Raw genomic sequence first — 17,514 nt, 5'->3', positions numbered from 1 at the left:
CAGATGACCTGACTGAACTTTGTTGGATTTTTTTACCTGGATTATTGAACATGAACTTTTGATGTTCTCTTCTACTATGCAAAATTTAAATATACAGTAGTCCCTCGTTTATCGCAGTGGATCCGTACTCTGAAGCCCCACGATAAGTGAAAAACTGCAATGTAGGAATAGTAGTACAAGTAGTTAGTAGTTTATCTTAGTATATATATATATATATACACACACACATACATAAACATACAGTATATATAAAAGGCGTTTTAAACACTTTCCACACTCTTGCAATATTCTAAGCAATGTTTCTAAATTCTTAACTTTAAAAGAGCACAGAATGTCATGATTTCCCTCTCTGCCTCCACTGCTCTCAGCCATACGCAAGCATTCTTGGCCACGCCCACTTTCCCTCTCTGCACGAAGAACAGCTGATCAGCTGCAGGAGGAAGTTTATCCTGCAGAGTGGGCTCCACAAAGGTGCAAGAGGAAGCTTTTTATGCAGCTCTGGGCTGCACAAATGTGCATTAGGTGCTAAATAATAAATTTTAAATAAACTTTCCATGCCGATTATCTATGAATAAGCCAATTATGTCATGTCCAATCTTATTTTGAAAAACCAAGACGGAACGAGTCCGCGAACAATGAACTGCCAAGTAGCGAGGGACTACTGTACACCCATTGTTCCAGATTACATAATCTAATTTAGCCTCTGCAGTACTGCTGAGTATGAATAAAAATAAAGAGGCAGTTTTTTTCATTAGCTCCAAAATCAGTGTTTTATTTGGATGGTTGGGGTCAGAGATGTATAATTGGTGTTGCAGTACACATGGTTATCCACAAGGCTTCAGTTCAACACCTTCTCCAGTCTTAAAGCTGATTCATTCATTAGTGCTGACAGCACGACATCCCGTCCCACGTCCCATTCTGTTTGGTACAAAATCAACAGTTGTGCTGACAAGATCACTACTTCTCTATTTTACTCAGTTTTTTTTTCCATTTATTTATTTTTTTATACAAAACACTCGTAACTTCTACACATTTATTACCACCCAGGGTTTTATTTTTTTCCCCACGTTGTAAAGAAAATCAGTAAACTTTTTTTTTTATTTAATTTTTGTTGTCATGAAAAGATAAAAACATGCAAAAAACTTGAATTGGTTGTCCAAATTATACATTTACAAGTTTGGAACTTTGAACTTCTTCATAATACTACATCAAAAGAAAAAAAAAAAAAAAAGAAATAATATGTACACACATCTTTTTACAGTGAAGTAAAACTCGAACGTATCAGAGTATGACTAAGGCAAAAGAAGTGTACATAGATTAGACCAAAACGGCTTGTTGTTTTTGTAACATACTACATCACCTCAAAGAAAAATAAATTGCTACAAAAGTGTGATTTATACCTCCCTTTATTTGCAACCAGCTGCACAATTTAAATTTTTAGTGAGAAAGTTTAAAAGTTTAGCATACTGTACAGTGCTGCTTTTAATCCTTTTTCTTCTCATTCAAGCTAACAGATGTTCCTTCATCCTTGTGATTTATTTAAATAATCTTCAAACGGGAGCGTTGTGTAACCACAAAAAAAGAAGAAGAAGAAAAAAGCATGTAGAAGCATACCAGAGTGTAACATATTCATTTGAAATCACTCCAAAAGTCAGTACCATTAAAGCCTTGAACATAAAACTAATTTAGATCCAAAAAAATGTACAAAAAGGCACATTATATCCCAGTGCTTCTGTACTGTGAAATTCAAGTTTAACCGAGCGCATTCAGTACGACAATCTGAGTGGTGACAGTCCACCAGCGTTCCCCATCCTCCACAGCTCCTCCACAGCCTATGCCTAAGCTTTCAACAAGCATATGTATGCAGAGACTACAACAATAAGCCTAGATTGGTTGTTTTTGAAAGAAAGTTTGAATTAATGTTTTTGTTTTTTATCTTTTCAGTCACCGTTCTACCACTCAGGGAATATCAGAAGCTGTCCTTCAAGAGGAAATCTTTCCTTTTCTTCATTTGTTTTAATCTTTATCCTTCGATGTGTGCCAGTGTCCTAGTCATCGCCTCCACCGTACATGTCTGCCAGTTTTCTAAAACGAGGGCCCCAGTCGTTGAGATAATCGTAGTCCTGGTCGCCCCCGCTGCTGGAGGAGTTGAGTGAGCTTAGAGAGCCGGCTGTGGAGCCGCTGCCTTCGTAATCGAACACTAGCAGGGAGTCGTAGGGAGGAGCAGTGGGGTCGTTGTCTGCTGCCTTCAGTCCCTGTGCGCAAGGAAATAAAACCACAGTTAGATGAGAAGATTAGGTCACGTCTGCACTCTACACGCAAAAACCTGTCTGCAACAACGTAAACATCGCTCCCTCCCACCTACTGCTTCACAACAACAGGCTCATCTTCCTGAAAACCTTTCAAAGGGTCTTCCCCTTGGCTTGTTCAGGAAATACGATTCTTGTCCGGATTAACCAGGCTCTAGCGTTACTGAGTTTTCCGTTCCAGATGGAATCCTCCTGATGTTTCTAGGATGTTGGATTATCTGCTGCTGGATCAAAGGCCAACGCTGAGCATGAACAGAAGCCTAAAATGCCCCAAAGTATCTCTCCTACCCTGAGTAACCCCTGAAACTGAGGCCAGTATCCTCTGCCCAGGAAGCACAGCTACAACGTCATCCGCTCTAAATATCTGTAATATTTGATTTGTAATCATCGCAGTAAAATGCAGCCATCAGAAGAGACGATGACACGTGAACATTTGTCATGTGTGTGCATGTTATCCTGAAGCTTACAGAGCTGGTGAGGGTGGTTCTATTTTGGAGATCTTACTTGACATTCCCAGAAATCCTCATAGCGTCTCGATAGGTCCTTATGGATTGCTATTGATTTCCAGCCTCATTCACTAACAGGACTCAGGAGACTTGATGGATTGCTAATCTAGGAGCTGAGATGTGCTTTGGCCATGAACCACTTTTGGATTCAGGCCCGTTTTTTTCCATCATATTGCTAGAACTGAGGACACTCAACAAATAATGAATGAATTAAAGAGGTACAGAACCACAGCAGAGAAAAGAGACCTCCTCTCATTGAGAGCCTGTCAAAGATTTATAGGTTCCTCTATACTGTGACTATAGTGCTGAAATACTCTCAAATAAAGAGATGGATTGGATTAAAGTGCCTGGGCACTTAGCCATTATTTTCCACTTGTTAGCTTTGGTAAAACGTTTGGTCAGGGTTGCGGTGCTGATCATTTTGTGAAAAATATGACAGATGGATAGTTCATTTCAATTACAACCATATTAGCTCTGCCTGATGTTGCCTCCCTCTATCTACAACTAAAATGCCACTGGCAGTTTCATAAAGTTGGACAATTAATGAGCTCAGCATTATAAGAATTTAAAAAAATCATAAAAATTGGGTAATCCTCTGCAGTGGAATCAATCACAACTTATAAAATGGGGAACTGTCTCCACGTTTTGGAGCCACTCTGTCTTGCAGATAATGATGTGTAATCAAACCCGCTGCTATCTCGGTGCACGGAAAGCCTTGCGAGGACTGAAACGAGTCATTGTGCAGAACAATGAACGCAATCTCTTCAGCTTTGTCTCTTGCTGTGTCCACCTGTGGACAAAAGAGGTCACGCCACATTGGTGCTAATGTATTTAATGCTGACCCCCCTGTGTGAGAACAGACCAGAAGTTGACTAATGGACTTTTATTTGTTCGACTATGGGGTTAACGTCTTTATGCTAAACCCACGCCTGATATTTTTTTTTCTGTTCCTCTAATTTAATTAAGAGCCCCGAGCTCCGGGGGAATGTGCACAATTCAGGATGGAGATGAGACATACTCCCTCCCCCACTCTTCTCCGTCTCCCCTCACTGCTGGCAGCGTGCCATATCAGTTAGGTCATTCCAGCTCCATGTGCTTGCTGCAGTTAGCATGACTTAGGCTGAGCAGCAGCCAAATTTGGGACTGCAGACGGATCAGTATTGCCTGGTTCTAGTGAGAATTTTCCACTAAAGAGGTCTTTGAAACGACATGAAAAAACAATTCTGAAGATGGTGTACGCTTTCAAACTGATATTTACCACAAAATAAAACATTTCTCTACATATCAGCTGCGTTGACAAGTTGATTAGCCGTTTTCATGACTCACTGTTTGAGAAAACACATGACGCCAGAGCAAAGGGACCTGGGAGATAAATGGTAGGGCAGCAGAGCTGAAAGAGCAAGCTCTAATCTAAAAACAGGGGTACCATCCAAAAACGAGGAGCGAACTTCATTTGTAATGCTGTGAAACTCTCGTCTGTTGGAGCTTGTGAAAAATATATGACTCCTCTTTTCATTTTACATTCTGCCTTCATGCTGGAGTCAATGATGGCCTCAGGCAAACGAGGGCACTCGGCGCTGTGCACGCACATAGAAAGCTAATGCATTGCTTCTCTCATCTGCCATTACCATGTCATTACTATACTATGACACATCTCTATTTCCTTTTTGGCAAAGTGCGAGGAGGAAAACAATTATATCAGAGCGAGTTAGCATCGTATACATTGAGCTTTAGAAAAGTTGGTGTGGATATTACAAAAGTTTCTCGATTTCTGCAACGAAAACATTGAACTGAGCTGATTCAACGGAAAAAAGTTTTCCACTGGAAGGCAGTGGGGACATCTCTGACGCTCAGTCATAAAAGCCTAATAGTTTATTTAGATACACATTTTATTATAAGAAATGCGTTTGGGTTGAAAATAAAATTTAAGCTTTGTGACTGCACTGAATCTTTCATTTTGGCTGTTTCGTGGGAGACTGAATTCAGAAGCGACACCACTTTCAGAAGTAAACAGGTCTCACTTGTAAATGCGTCTTCGAGGCTCAATGTGATTTATCTGTACAAATAAAGGTTGAATGGGAAAAAAAGTTATGACGAGCCTTTACCTCGTTGATGAAATCTCCAATGTCTCCAGGATGGGGTGCTGCTGACCTCAACGGATACTGGGGCTCAGGGTGGAGAGGTCTCTCGTCTAGACGGCGGATTCCCACCGGCTTGATGGCATCAGGCTCTAGTGTGTCTGGCTGCTGCAGCTGACTCAGGTCATAATCCTGGAAACAGGCAAACAGATGGGACTTATAACTGAGCAGTGTGACAAGAACCCAAACTAAGTGTGATTATTTAAACAGATGAACACGCCATGTGCTGAGAGGAGCAAGAAGAAGTTCAACTCAGGAGAGGGAGAGATTTCAAAATTAAAACGCAGCGCAAAGCAACGAGGAGAACTTTAATCTTCTTGTCTGTGAGGAACAAGTCCAGGACCAACTTGACACATAAAACGAGAGGAAAAAAAATAATTCACTGGAGGAGTTCAAACTGAGGATCACAGCATACACTGCTGAGTCTCTGTTCTTGTGCCATGTGGTGCAGGAAGGATGTGCAGGCGACTATTTTGCTCTAATCAATGCCCAGACACAGGATGATGGATATGCTTAAGCCATTGCTAATCCTATTAGCATTACCAAGGCAACCTGAATGGCATGCAGTTTGTGCAAAGTCATGGGCAACAAAATAGGACGAGGAAGAGCAGCGAGAGGAAAAAGTTAGGTTGTAGAAAAGAGCTGTGAGGAAAAGTAGAGCAGCCGAGCTGACTGACTGGATTCTATCAGGGTGACGGCTGATATGATAAAGATAATACCATTTGAGAATCAGCGTGTGCCTAATAAGCGTGCATGATGGATTGGCCCTCTTTAAGAGATTTTCAGTAATCCATCCATCTCTAATATCCCCTTCAAAAATGTCATTGCTCAGTTGAAGATGTACCTTCAAACGCAGACACTCTAAGAGGAAAAATATGCTAAAGGCACACTGATGGGAAAAAAGGAATAATGCATAAAACCACGTCCATCCAGATCCAGCAAGGTGGCTAAACGTCTCGTATTTACATCGGGATAATTCTCTTATTCAAAACCAACTATTTAAATGTGGGTTTTTTAAGTAATAGTTGCAAAAAATAAAACCAATATTTAGGATCCTTTGAATCAAGCATTGCTCATATTTATCAGAATAATTCCAATATTCATAAAAATCTGCTGAAACTGACCAACACTATGTGTGTTCATTGTTTGACTGGTGCTCCTAACACTTTCACACCTTTATGATGAAGCACAATGTAATATGAGAACAACGTATCCACCCAGCTGTTTACCTTAAGTCACAAACTTAACATTTAACAACTAATTCAACACATTTGGATGATTGCATTATCAACACGTTTCTTGAAGTCAAATATGTTACTGTTATTAAGGACAAAATTAGGTTTTCACTGAAATGGTAAAATGATGACTTTTAAAAGAGCTCAAGCCACAAAAGCAGAAGTAACATAATATGGCAGCACTTGTTGGTGAACTGGCTCCTCACACGTAAGTTAGGCTTTGTGAAATGGCTGCCTGCTGGCATTCATGACCCACATTCAAACACAAGCAACTAAATGTTCTTACAAACAGCTATCTCTTACCATCTGGGGAGACGGACAGTAAATGGGAACCAAATATTCATTTGGAGCGGTTATTATTAATGCATTATATTAATGCTAATGGAAGCCAATTGCAACTGATCAAACATTCAAATGTTGCTCCTGCAAAAAATATATTTAAAAAATAAACACCTAAAATTTGGTATAAACCTTTTATCACTTTAATTTCCATATTTTAAGACACAAAAATTCAAAATAATTTTCACAACTAAGCAAAACGATTGTGGCAAGCTCAAAGAACTACAAATACAACACTAGCTAGAGAAATTGCCTTTCCTGCAAATGCAGTGTGAATGTTTATTGCAGAAGAACTTGCTGAAAACTGCTGAAATTAACACAAAAAAAAGTGCTGAAAAGTAGCTGAAACGGAAAAACAAGCCTAAATTAGCAGAAGAAAGCAGAAAGACCAGATAATTGCTGAATTAGGTTTAAATAAGCAGAAATTAGCACAAAAAGGAAATTAGCTAAAAAAGATGAAATTAGCTAAAAAAGATGAAATTAGCAAAATATACCTGAAAAGTAGCTGAAAGGGCAGAAAGAAGTTTAAACTACCAGAAAGAAGTGGAAAGAGCTGAAATGAGCTAGAAAAAGGTGGAATTAGCGAAAAAGGCTAAATTTAGCATAGAACGGCTAAATAGTAGATGAAATGGCAGAAAAAGCTGAAACTAGCAGAAAAAAAGCTGAAAGGAGCATAACAAGCTGAAATTAGCATAAAGAAGATAATTAGGCTGAATATAGCAAAAATTACCACCAAAACCTTTAATTTATCTGAAAGCAGCTGAAATTAGCTAAAAATGCTAAAAAGGTAGAACAAGAAATTAGCAGAAGAAAGCAAAAAGAACACATTTGCCGAATTATGCTGAAAGAAGAAATGAGCACAAAAAAATGGAAATTATCTGAAAAACGCTTAAAAGAGCAAAAAACCTGCTGAAAAACAGCTAAAATAGCAGGAGTGTAAATTACCAGAAGGAAGTGGACAGAGCACAATGAAATGAGTGTTAAAAAAAGGCAAAAAACTGAACTGAAAATAAAGTGGAATTAGCTGAAAAAGCCAAAATTAGCATAAAACAGCTAAATAGTAACTGAAATAGTAGAAAAAGCTGAAACTTACAGAAATAAGCTGAAAGGATCATAACAAGCTGACATTAGTAGAAAGAAGTTAGAAGAAGTATAAAAACGTTAAAGTTGGCAGAAAGAATCTGAAAGGAGCAAAACACTGCTGAAAAACAGGTGAAATCAGCTGAAAGTAGCTGAAAATATGTTTAAATGTGCACAAGGAAGCTGAATCAGAACAAACTGTGAAAGGAGCAGTGAAAGGTTGTAAACAGATCTAAAGATCTGAAGGATGTAAAATGAGCTCAGTTCATTTTCGATGAGGAAAAAAAATGGCAGCAAAGGTTAAATATTTCAAAAAGCCAAAGTTGCACCAATACTAAAAGTCATATCAGGATTGTCCTGAAAGAGCTGAACATTTTTATGATTTGTTGAAATATCCACATGCATGCTCAATAATCCAGGTAGAAAATCTAAAAAAGTTAAGTCAGTCCCCTGGACGGATTCAAAAGATTAAAAAACAAAAAACTTGTTGAACCGTTTCGTCTTTCATCTGAAAGACTTCTTCAGTCTGAGGAGCTGCACAAGCTCCGTCTTATAAACAGCACCTTCTTATAGTAGATCAAGCAATTTGTTGTTAACATTCAAAGCTAGCTGTTCACACAATAAAGAAGGACTATCAGCCTAACGACCGATCGTTAGCACTCTGATGGCCGCTTGCAATTCACAGCAGCAGCAGTTTTTTAATTTTTTGAATCTGTCCTGAGAACCTGACAACTTATTTTTAGATTTCTTGAAATAGCACAAAAATTGTGGAACGGGAAAGATGTTGAAAAACTTACAGGAGACTTTAGAAGTGGCAATAGGATCACAATAGTGTGAATGCTCAGTAAGCATTCACACAATAAATATGACAGAACTAAACTTTGATGCTAATGGCCAAGTCCAAACTGTTGTCCAAAATCTAACGTCATTTTGGTTTAGACAATAAATATACTATTCTTCTTATCACCACAAGCTGAGATGTTGTGGAGTGCATTTCTGAAGAAGCAGAAGCAACTGGCCATGAAGCCTTAAAACAAACTACAAAGTTAGACGAAGTATAAAAAAAGAAAAACAATCTATTAGTCAGGTAAACTCCTGTTTTTGGTTAAGAGCGAAAACGCCTCCGCTCGTGTTTGAGCAACAAAAGTATTTAGGGATAACACATGTCTATTATACGTGCATCTTACTACACAATCAGAGGTCAATTTTAGAGCATTTGTTAATTAAGTGCTGGCTGGTTTTACAACATATTCCATTTTTTTAAGAAAAAAAAAATCAAAAATAGATTATTTTCTCGCAAGAAATTAAATAAGAAATTAACAGCGTAAATATGTGAGATTGTTAAGAGAATGAAGCCAGCAGCTCGTTAACTTCAAACAACGACAGGGAACATATGTGCTGGTCACCAGATAGTGTGCCCTCTGGCAAATTGTCCCCCTCTTTATTCCTGCAGTGAAGTTGCACGAGTAAACAGAATCCTTCTGATGGAGTCAGAGAATGAAATTTAAAAAAATAAAAATAAATGATATAGTCTTTGTAATTAATTTCTTTTGATCAAAGTTAATTAAATTTCATCATAAAAGGTGAAAAACTCTAATCTTGAGGTCCAACTTATTAAAACGATCTTTTCAGAGATGTTATGAGCAGAGTGACGAAGCCTGCGTTTTGTTTGTGGGGGAGGAAAACAAGGCAACAGGTTTGATTTATTCCATGTGCTGCATGAGATTGGGAAAAAAATAAAATAAAATGAACAAAGAGCAAAAGCATGCCTCGGGTAAATGTGAAATAAATTATTCTAAGGTCACTTTAAGAAGAAGATGACTTATTGTGTTGTACATTATTTGTTCTGCAAGGAAATCTCAACACAAGTGTGTCTCAATTTGCCATTATTTCTGTTTTTTCATCTTTTGGGCCACATCCTAGGAGTGCAAGCTGATCACCTGTCTGCCTTTGATCAAATAAGGGCTACACAAACCAATACAAACCAGGGCAATGACAGCAGCAACTAAAATCACAAACTCTGAAAGCACCCTGTGCTTTGACACTTCAATTTCCTCCCCTGCGGGAGATAGGGAGAACAGAGGTGGGCTTTATAAAGACTACATTGCTGGGAAAGTCAGGTCCATTTTTTACCCAACACTGACTCCGCATACAATTCCGCAGACAAGACCATTTTCTCCTGGCGCCTTGGCCTTTCTGCCCCACTCAAACTAGATGCTCGTTTCCCCCTCAACAAATCGCTGCATCTACTCGTTCGCCTTTAAGGGCTGTTTATATCGTGCAACAGTTTCCTTCTCAACACGTTTTGGTCCACAGGTTTGTTGCATTTTATGTGCGAGACAGAGGATGTTAATAGACAAATGGGTGTTCTCCCTCCTGCCTAATTACTGGCAGATGTGTAATGGCTTTCCAGTCATATTGTTACCTTAGACAGGGTTTCATTATTGCACCACAGCAGATGTCTGTCTCTAAATGACATCAGCTCACCAATTACAAGTCTCCAAGGCTAATTTGGCACTGCGCTGGGTCAGACTGGGGTCTCCCGCACATTTCTGCTATACCTAAGCCACCAAAGCATTTTAGCCAGCAGCAAGAAAATAGCCCATTTGGTGCAACACTGCCTTTTTTATGAAATGACTCCGTTTTGCTAACAAGAGGTTATTAGGACAATTGAATTCTGTGTGCGCCTGATCCATGCAGGAGGATACAGAGACGGGACACTATTGATGCCTGTGGCACTGCGTTTCTATTGTTTGTGTGTGCATTAGGGCTGTGAAACGGGGAGCTGTTCCAGTTGACAAAACATTTCCAATATTTCCAGAACCAATTGGATCAAAATGCGTTTGCCTTATTGATTCTAGCTTTTGATTTTCAGCTTCCTTTGAGGAAAAAATGACAGTCTCCAATGTTCAATAAAAACCCGTCTTACTTTTCATTGTGATTGACTCAGAGGTATGTCTTGGAGCAGCATAACAAGCTGAGATAACACTAGAAAGAAACTGTAAATGTATGTATGCTTGTAGGGAAAAAACACGCAAGTGGTGCTCTTTGTTCTTATGTTGCTTCAGCCAAACTCCTCCTGTGCAGCAAAGATGTGACCAGAATAATTCTCCACAACAAAGACAACATATTTACCTTTAATGCCTTTTCTGAAGTGCTGTAAAGCTTTTGAATGAGCTATGTTGGTAAAATGCAATGCAGAACACAAAGTCGTTGGTTTCAAATTGCAGGTATTTCTTAGCCGATTGAAACCTGTGGCTGAACGGTTTAAAAATTATATCTAAACATATGTTTGTTTTAACAAATTGGCACATATAATACCCACCATCAGGATAGTTTTATCAGATCAGCTTAAACACTAACCATCCCGTCTCTATAGTCGCTTTAGTTTATGTAGAAATAGAGTAATTATGTAAAAAATACTTTCAATTTAACAACATTCACCTACAAGATATATTGCAATCTAATAAAAAAAAATTAAAAAAAGGTTTTCAGATACTTCAAAGTAACACGAGAAGAATGCGTTTACCACATGATTCTTACCTGATCCTCCTCTCCACCGCCCTCCTCGTCATACTTGAGGATGTTGTCTCTCACATCATCCTCCGGATCGATAAGAAGCTGTTTGGCCTGACGCTCTTTTTCACGGCGCTTCATCCACACCACAAACATCAACACAAGGACTGATTGAAAGGAAAAACACAGACATCACATTTTAAAACATAATAACTTGCAGATTCTCTCTGAAATGTAATCGGATCCGATGTTTGAGAGTTTGGATGGGGGCCTGATCGAGGCTTTTTTTTGCAGGGGGGCGGGGGTAATCCTACAGTAATCTAATGATATCTCGGATAGCTGTCTTTATAATCCCCATGTTCACTCATGTTATTTGTGCAGTGTGTGTGAGAGACGCTGAGAGACTCACTGAGGAGGATGATGATGCAGAGGAGGATGGATATGATGGCGCCAGTTCCCAAACCAGCAGCCATGATGTGTTGCTGGTCCGTGCAGTCTCCATTAATGTCACACTGGCATACTTTAATCCGCAGGTAGGAGGTGTTGGACATGGGTAGGTTGCCCGAGTCTGTGATTATGATGGGTATATCATAGATACCGCTCTCAAGGAAGCCAATCTTCAGGCTCACCTGAGCATAGTCACCTGAAAGAGGGAGATGCAAAGTAGGTGAGCAATGACTCTAAACATATTGCCTTCTTATCAGAAGAAACAGATTTGGAGTGGCGACTCCAGAGATTAGGCAACTCAGTGCGCTTTAATATAAACCAACATCAGGTTTGTTTCGGAGCTCAGTCTTTCACAGGGGATTTAATCCAAACGTGGAAGTCATCAGTATAGATGATGTTCACACCATGATTATACTCCTTTCATCACAAATATGGAGCATAAATTCCTACCTGGAAGTTGCATCAGCATATCTAATCCAAAACATGGTCAGGATTTGGATTTGAAGCTTATAAACCTACTGAATACCTTTTGATAATGCTTCTTAGGCTAAATTCCCAGCTGTGATAATCCAAATGCCATTATCCTATTAAGATTTATTTACTGTGTTTCAACTCACACTAACAGCTAACGCACAACAAATGAGACTCCTCCACTCGTGGTTTGGTTTTAAATTACCATAAATAATTAATGACTGTTTGGCAAGATTAATAGATTATTATATTGTATCTTTTAACTCTGACATCACTAAAGTGTGCTGTTTACACACACAGCTGAACATGTTTCAAAATGTTGCTTAGATTAAACTCAAAGCTTTAATGACTAAACAAATTGCAAAGACATATTACTTTGGTTTTTGTAGATAATTATCAAATGCAACCAGTTGCAAAAAGTCATCTTTTGTTTTTCCACTTCTAGTAAACATTAAATTACAAAGGAATCATAATCTCTTACATTCTGGCAATTGCAAACTGAAGATTAGTTTAATCTCATTAATCTGGGGTTTTAAAACAGGACAAATGGCCCTGCATCTGACTAGGATTCATTATAGTTCTGGATCTCACCGCCAATTCTTGTTATGGTCCAGTTCCTTCTGACATCATTTGGCTTGTGAGCCAACTCAAAGGCAAAAGGCCCCGCGTTTGGGCTCAGGTCCCCGTCCACTGCCGTGATGTTGATGGCGTTTGGCTCCGGCTTTTCACATATCTCTGCTTCCTGAGGAAAAACTTTGGGTGCGTTGTCGTTGATATCCAGCAAGAAGATCTGGAGAGTTCCTGTACCGCTTGCAGGTGTCGCACCTGTACAAACCATTAAAGAGCACACACTATTGACATACTGTAAATATTTATGACGAATGCAAAATGTAAAAATTTACATATGGAAACAAACATGCTACTGAAATACCATCTGTCATTTTGAAATCATTATACAGGCAGCAGAGAAAACTAAAGTATGGAGTTTCTTCTTTGACTCTCTAAATAACTATTTACTCTATGGGGAGAAGTCCCATACAAACTGCATACTGATCTGAGAATCTAATCTCATGTGAGGAGGTAGAAAGAAAGAGTTGGATATCAGAACATTTGGTGTGTGAGTGTGTTTGTTTGTGTTCCTGAAGAACGTCTTCCTGACGAAGGATACGAGCTAGGAATACTAAAGCAGACAAAGAGAGCCCACTGTCGTTCCTCCAGGGCTTCTCTATGCATTCTCTCAGCCAAGAGGCTTTTTTACCATTCAGACCACGCTCAAAGGAGCTAGTCATCCAATCCTGACCCATTAACGCTGAGAAACCTCTTTATTGGTGGACGCTTTAAGCCTCTTGGCCTAAGCGATGCCCCGTAGAATGGGGTAAACCAGAACAGAGGTAAATCCCACCAGCGCATACGGAAGGTGAAAGCATCCACATGTTAGACGATTCTGGGATTGCCAGCGTATTAACCTTGCAACTATGGTGGTCAGCTTTGCAGGCAGAGAAAATGATGACACTTGACTGCCCTTCAAGCCTCGGGAACATTTTCCTGCCAGGTATGACTCACTTATAAATTAGCTTGAAGTGAAAAACACCACAAAAGTAGTAAAAAGGAGACCAGGATGAAAACTGACCTTTAGGAGCTACATTAGATATTCTTAAGGCTTCTTTAAAAAAAAAAAAAAAAAAAAAAAAGAGAGCATTGGCTTCCTTGAGCGCTCTGGCAGTTAATAGCTATAAAAAGGTGCATGTGAAACGGTCTGGCTAAAACACCCAGACCGTGTAAGACCTAACAAGATGTGTTTGGAAACTGCAGTACCATTTGAACGCTTACATACCGCTGTCAGTAGCCAGGAATGTGGCATTGTACAAACTGTTCTTCACATACGGAGACTCTCGGTCCAAAATGGCAATTGTTGTGATCCGACCGGTGTAAGGGTCAATCCTTAGCCAGTTGGCTGGATCTGAGAGCTTGGAGTATCTGAGACAAAAAAAGGAGACATTAACTTGGTGATTTATAATTTAATTAAGATTTTAGTTTCAATGTCTCATTAATGTTAAGATATGGCCCAAGTTGTTTATTTTTTACAGAAGTACTGCGTCCAGTTTGGCAAGACTTTCTATTAAAAGTGTTTTGTTTACACTGAATAAATATTTCAGACATCATGCATTTTACATAGTTATCCAACTTTTGAGAGCGGCATCACAGAGGAGATCAAACTGGTTTTTATTATTTCTTTTAATTAGTGCCTTACATTAATTTAGAGGACAAACTTTTTTTTTCCTCAAACCGTTTTCAAGCAGATAAACATATTCACAGGCAAACAGTTATTATGATTAGGAAAAAATAAGGCATGTTCAAAGTAAGATGCTGAGTTTTTATTAATTAAATTCAACTCAGTTTAGTTTATTTACAGTATATAGCACCAAGTCACAACAGAAGTCATTTCAGGGCACTGCATAGAAACATTCAGTACAGAAACAGAAACATTAGGAGTCATTAAGATGATAAGTATAGAAAACATGCACATTAACTAATCACAACCCTTTTTATACACATACCGCATTTAGGACATTTTACCTAAATTAAAACATGCTATACTTCAAAAAGTTGTGGACTCAAATTCAAACTTAAAAAAAGAGACACTTAAAAGATTAACAACAAAGTGATGCACAAACTACGCAAGAACCAACAGGAAATTTAGGACTCAAATCCAAGAATCAAACAATTTGCAAGATTCAGCACATCCAACCACGTTTTGAAGAAAGAGCATTTATTCCCCAAATTTCAATGGCACATTAAATTATATATATTTAAAAAAGAAAAAAAAGTGGGCACATCTCAATAACCCTGAGCGGTGGCACTGATATTTCAGCCAATCAACTTACTGTATTTTCTCCAATGAAAGGCTGTTATTTGATTCTCACAAAAGAGGGAAATGTATTTGCAACATGGGGTTTATTTTTAAAAGATGTGATTTCTTAGCATAAAACTCCACATACGTTAATGTTTTATTTCATAACTGCATTCCTGAATGTATGAAAATGAATAAAGTGCTGTTTCATTTTTACATAAGAGATTAATTATTAAGGGATTAATTCAACTGCTAATTTTAATTATTTTCTCTTAAAGCTCATCCCTGTTGATTAATAGTCAATTCATCTGTAATGAAGTTAAGCTGTAAAAATATCTGAAAGATTTAAATTGATTATTGTGATGCTCCTGAATTATAAACATGTCACTTCCAATTTTAATTTAGAAACAGAAGTGCTGCAAGTGGGAAAATATATTTAATATTTTGTTTTACAGTTTAGTGCCTACCTGAGGGATTGCTGCATGTAGCGATCAGGATCCTGCGCAGTAAAAGTGGTCAGCGTCGACTCGGGTATCATCCCTTCCTCCAGTCTAATTAGTTTAGGGTTGGGCTCAAAGGAGGGGCTCTCATTCATGTCGATTACACTGATGGAGACTGTGGCAGTGGACTGTCTGGGGGAGCTGATACCTCTAGCCAGGGGAACTTCATTTCTTGCTTCCACTGCCAGCAAATATGTTCGACTAATTTCAAAGTCAATAGGCTGAAATGCAGTAAAAAAAATAACAAGTAGTGACAAAAAAATAATTAACTACATAGTATTTTCTGTTGTGTTGACACTGATCAGAGAGCAACCAAAAGAACTAAAACATTTTTCTGTTAGCCTGAAAAAATACTTTGAAAGCTAAAAAGATCAAGAAGAATAAAAGAGACTGATTTTTTTTGTGATCAGTTCAAGGATGCACAGCAACAAGAAAGCTGGTGTAAGAGTTCTGCAACCATATTATTTCATTTGAAATATGGTCTGGATTTAAAAAAAAAATTAAAAAAAGTTGGGAAATTTTAAAACAAGTTAAAAAAAAAAATCTGTTTTAAACATAACCTTTACAGTCTTTAAATACAGGCAGATTTTTTTTGTCAAGGCTGAAGTTGATTTGCACACACAAAAAAAGTACATTTAAACAATAATGATTTGGATCAGCTTGTTCTTTTCAATAATAGGGAACAGCATGACACATTTAAGGCCTATTCACACCTTATAAATTTGACGTGTTTAATTATAAAGTCAGATTTTTCTCAAGTGCAGATAGACGTGAATAAAAAGTGGAATTTAATGAAGGAGTCTCACCTTGACGACTGTTACCAGGCCCTCATTAGTTGTTGGATCAGTGGGCACTGAGAATCTGCCAGTGGGGTCGCCCGCAATGATTTTATAGACAGCATTCCAGGCGGGTGTGTTGGGCTGATCCTTGTCCGTCACAGTCAGGTTTGCCACAATAACATTCACACGGTTCTCAGGCACCTCCCCCAAAAACTGCATGAATGTACAGAACAGCAGACTGTTAGTGATGATGCAGTTGTGGGGGAGAAAAAGGAAATAAAAAAAGAGCACCAAGCCACAAATTGCACAGCAGGACCAATCAAGAGTAAATAGACATCATGGTCATCTTAGTCTGTGCTTCTCTGATAGCACAACAGCAGCATTACAAGTCAGTGATTTGTGAGCACTGTAAGTGCCTCTTTCACTGAGGCAGGCATTCCCATAGCCGCATGTGTCAACACTTGGAGTGGGATATAACACTTTACAGATGGTTGGCGACTTGTATAAATGTATGGTTTCAGAAGTGCAGGGCAAGCAAAACCAGGTAAGTGAGCAGAACTGACAGGTGAGTGCATATGTCCTCACGAGGGTAAATGAGGTCCTTGAGGTGATATTGCTAAACGAAGAGCATTGTGTTGACATCTCATACATGAGATTGTTTCTTACCAACTCAGCAGTAAACTCTGGCGGATTGTCATTAATGTCTGTAACTCTGATGACGGCTGTGGCTGTGTTGGAGAGACCATACATGGGGTTGCCCTCCATGTCTGTTGCTTGGATGATCAACGTGTACTGAGGCACTTTCTATAAGACAGAAAAAGGAGAAAATACATATTGAGAATAACAAACAAACAAACAAAAAAAATCACAACCGCTCCAATTTAAACTTGGTTTTAAATTTTTTACAAACAAATAAGGCTTTCTGAACTAAACTACAGTCCAATAAGATGAGAACTTATTGCACAGTTACAGTGTACAGTAGTCCCTCGCTACTTCGCCGTTTGTTTTTCGTGGACTTGCTCATCACGGTTTTTCAAAGTAAGATTTGTCATGACACAATTGACTGATTTATGGATGAGCCGCATGATAGGCATGGAATTTTTATGTAAAATAAATTATTTTTAATAATTTATCCCCTGCTGCACCTATGTGCAGCCCACAGCTGCAGAGACCTCAATCCTGCAGCTGATCAGCTGATCTCCGCTCTGCAGTGGAGAAGTGGGCGTGACAGAGAAGCTGGCAGGTGGCAGAGAGCAGAGGAGGCAGGGGAGCTGAAATCATGACATTCTGTGCTCTTTTAGAGCATTTAGAAACATTGTTTAGAATATTGCAAGAGTGTGGGA

The 17,514-nt window shown here is 38.7% G+C and overlaps 1 protein-coding gene across 1 annotated transcript in view; it reads right to left on the bottom strand.

The window, feature by feature from the left end:
• Positions 1 to 742: 742 nt before the first annotated feature.
• The window catches only part of LOC119414211 (cadherin-2), a 90,223-nt gene continuing 73,451 nt past the window's right edge, over positions 743 to 17,514 (bottom strand). Inside the window, exons 11-19 of the mRNA XM_037681311.1 lie at positions 16,838 to 16,975; positions 16,199 to 16,384; positions 15,360 to 15,613; positions 13,876 to 14,018; positions 12,633 to 12,866; positions 11,533 to 11,766; positions 11,151 to 11,290; positions 4,921 to 5,085; positions 743 to 2,255 (exon numbers count right to left, since the gene is read on the bottom strand). Coding sequence (XP_037537239.1) covers positions 2,049 to 2,255; positions 4,921 to 5,085; positions 11,151 to 11,290; positions 11,533 to 11,766; positions 12,633 to 12,866; positions 13,876 to 14,018; positions 15,360 to 15,613; positions 16,199 to 16,384; positions 16,838 to 16,975 — 1,701 coding nt within the window. The 3' untranslated portion in view covers positions 743 to 2,048. The remainder of the gene's footprint in view (positions 2,256 to 4,920; positions 5,086 to 11,150; positions 11,291 to 11,532; positions 11,767 to 12,632; positions 12,867 to 13,875; positions 14,019 to 15,359; positions 15,614 to 16,198; positions 16,385 to 16,837; positions 16,976 to 17,514) is intronic.

Source organism: Nematolebias whitei, chromosome 9 (genome assembly GCF_014905685.2).
Source record: "Nematolebias whitei isolate Nwh7 chromosome 9, NemWhi1, whole genome shotgun sequence".
NCBI classification, from domain to species: domain Eukaryota; kingdom Metazoa; phylum Chordata; class Actinopteri; order Cyprinodontiformes; family Rivulidae; genus Nematolebias; species Nematolebias whitei.
This window is presented reverse-complemented; position numbering and strand designations above follow the sequence as displayed.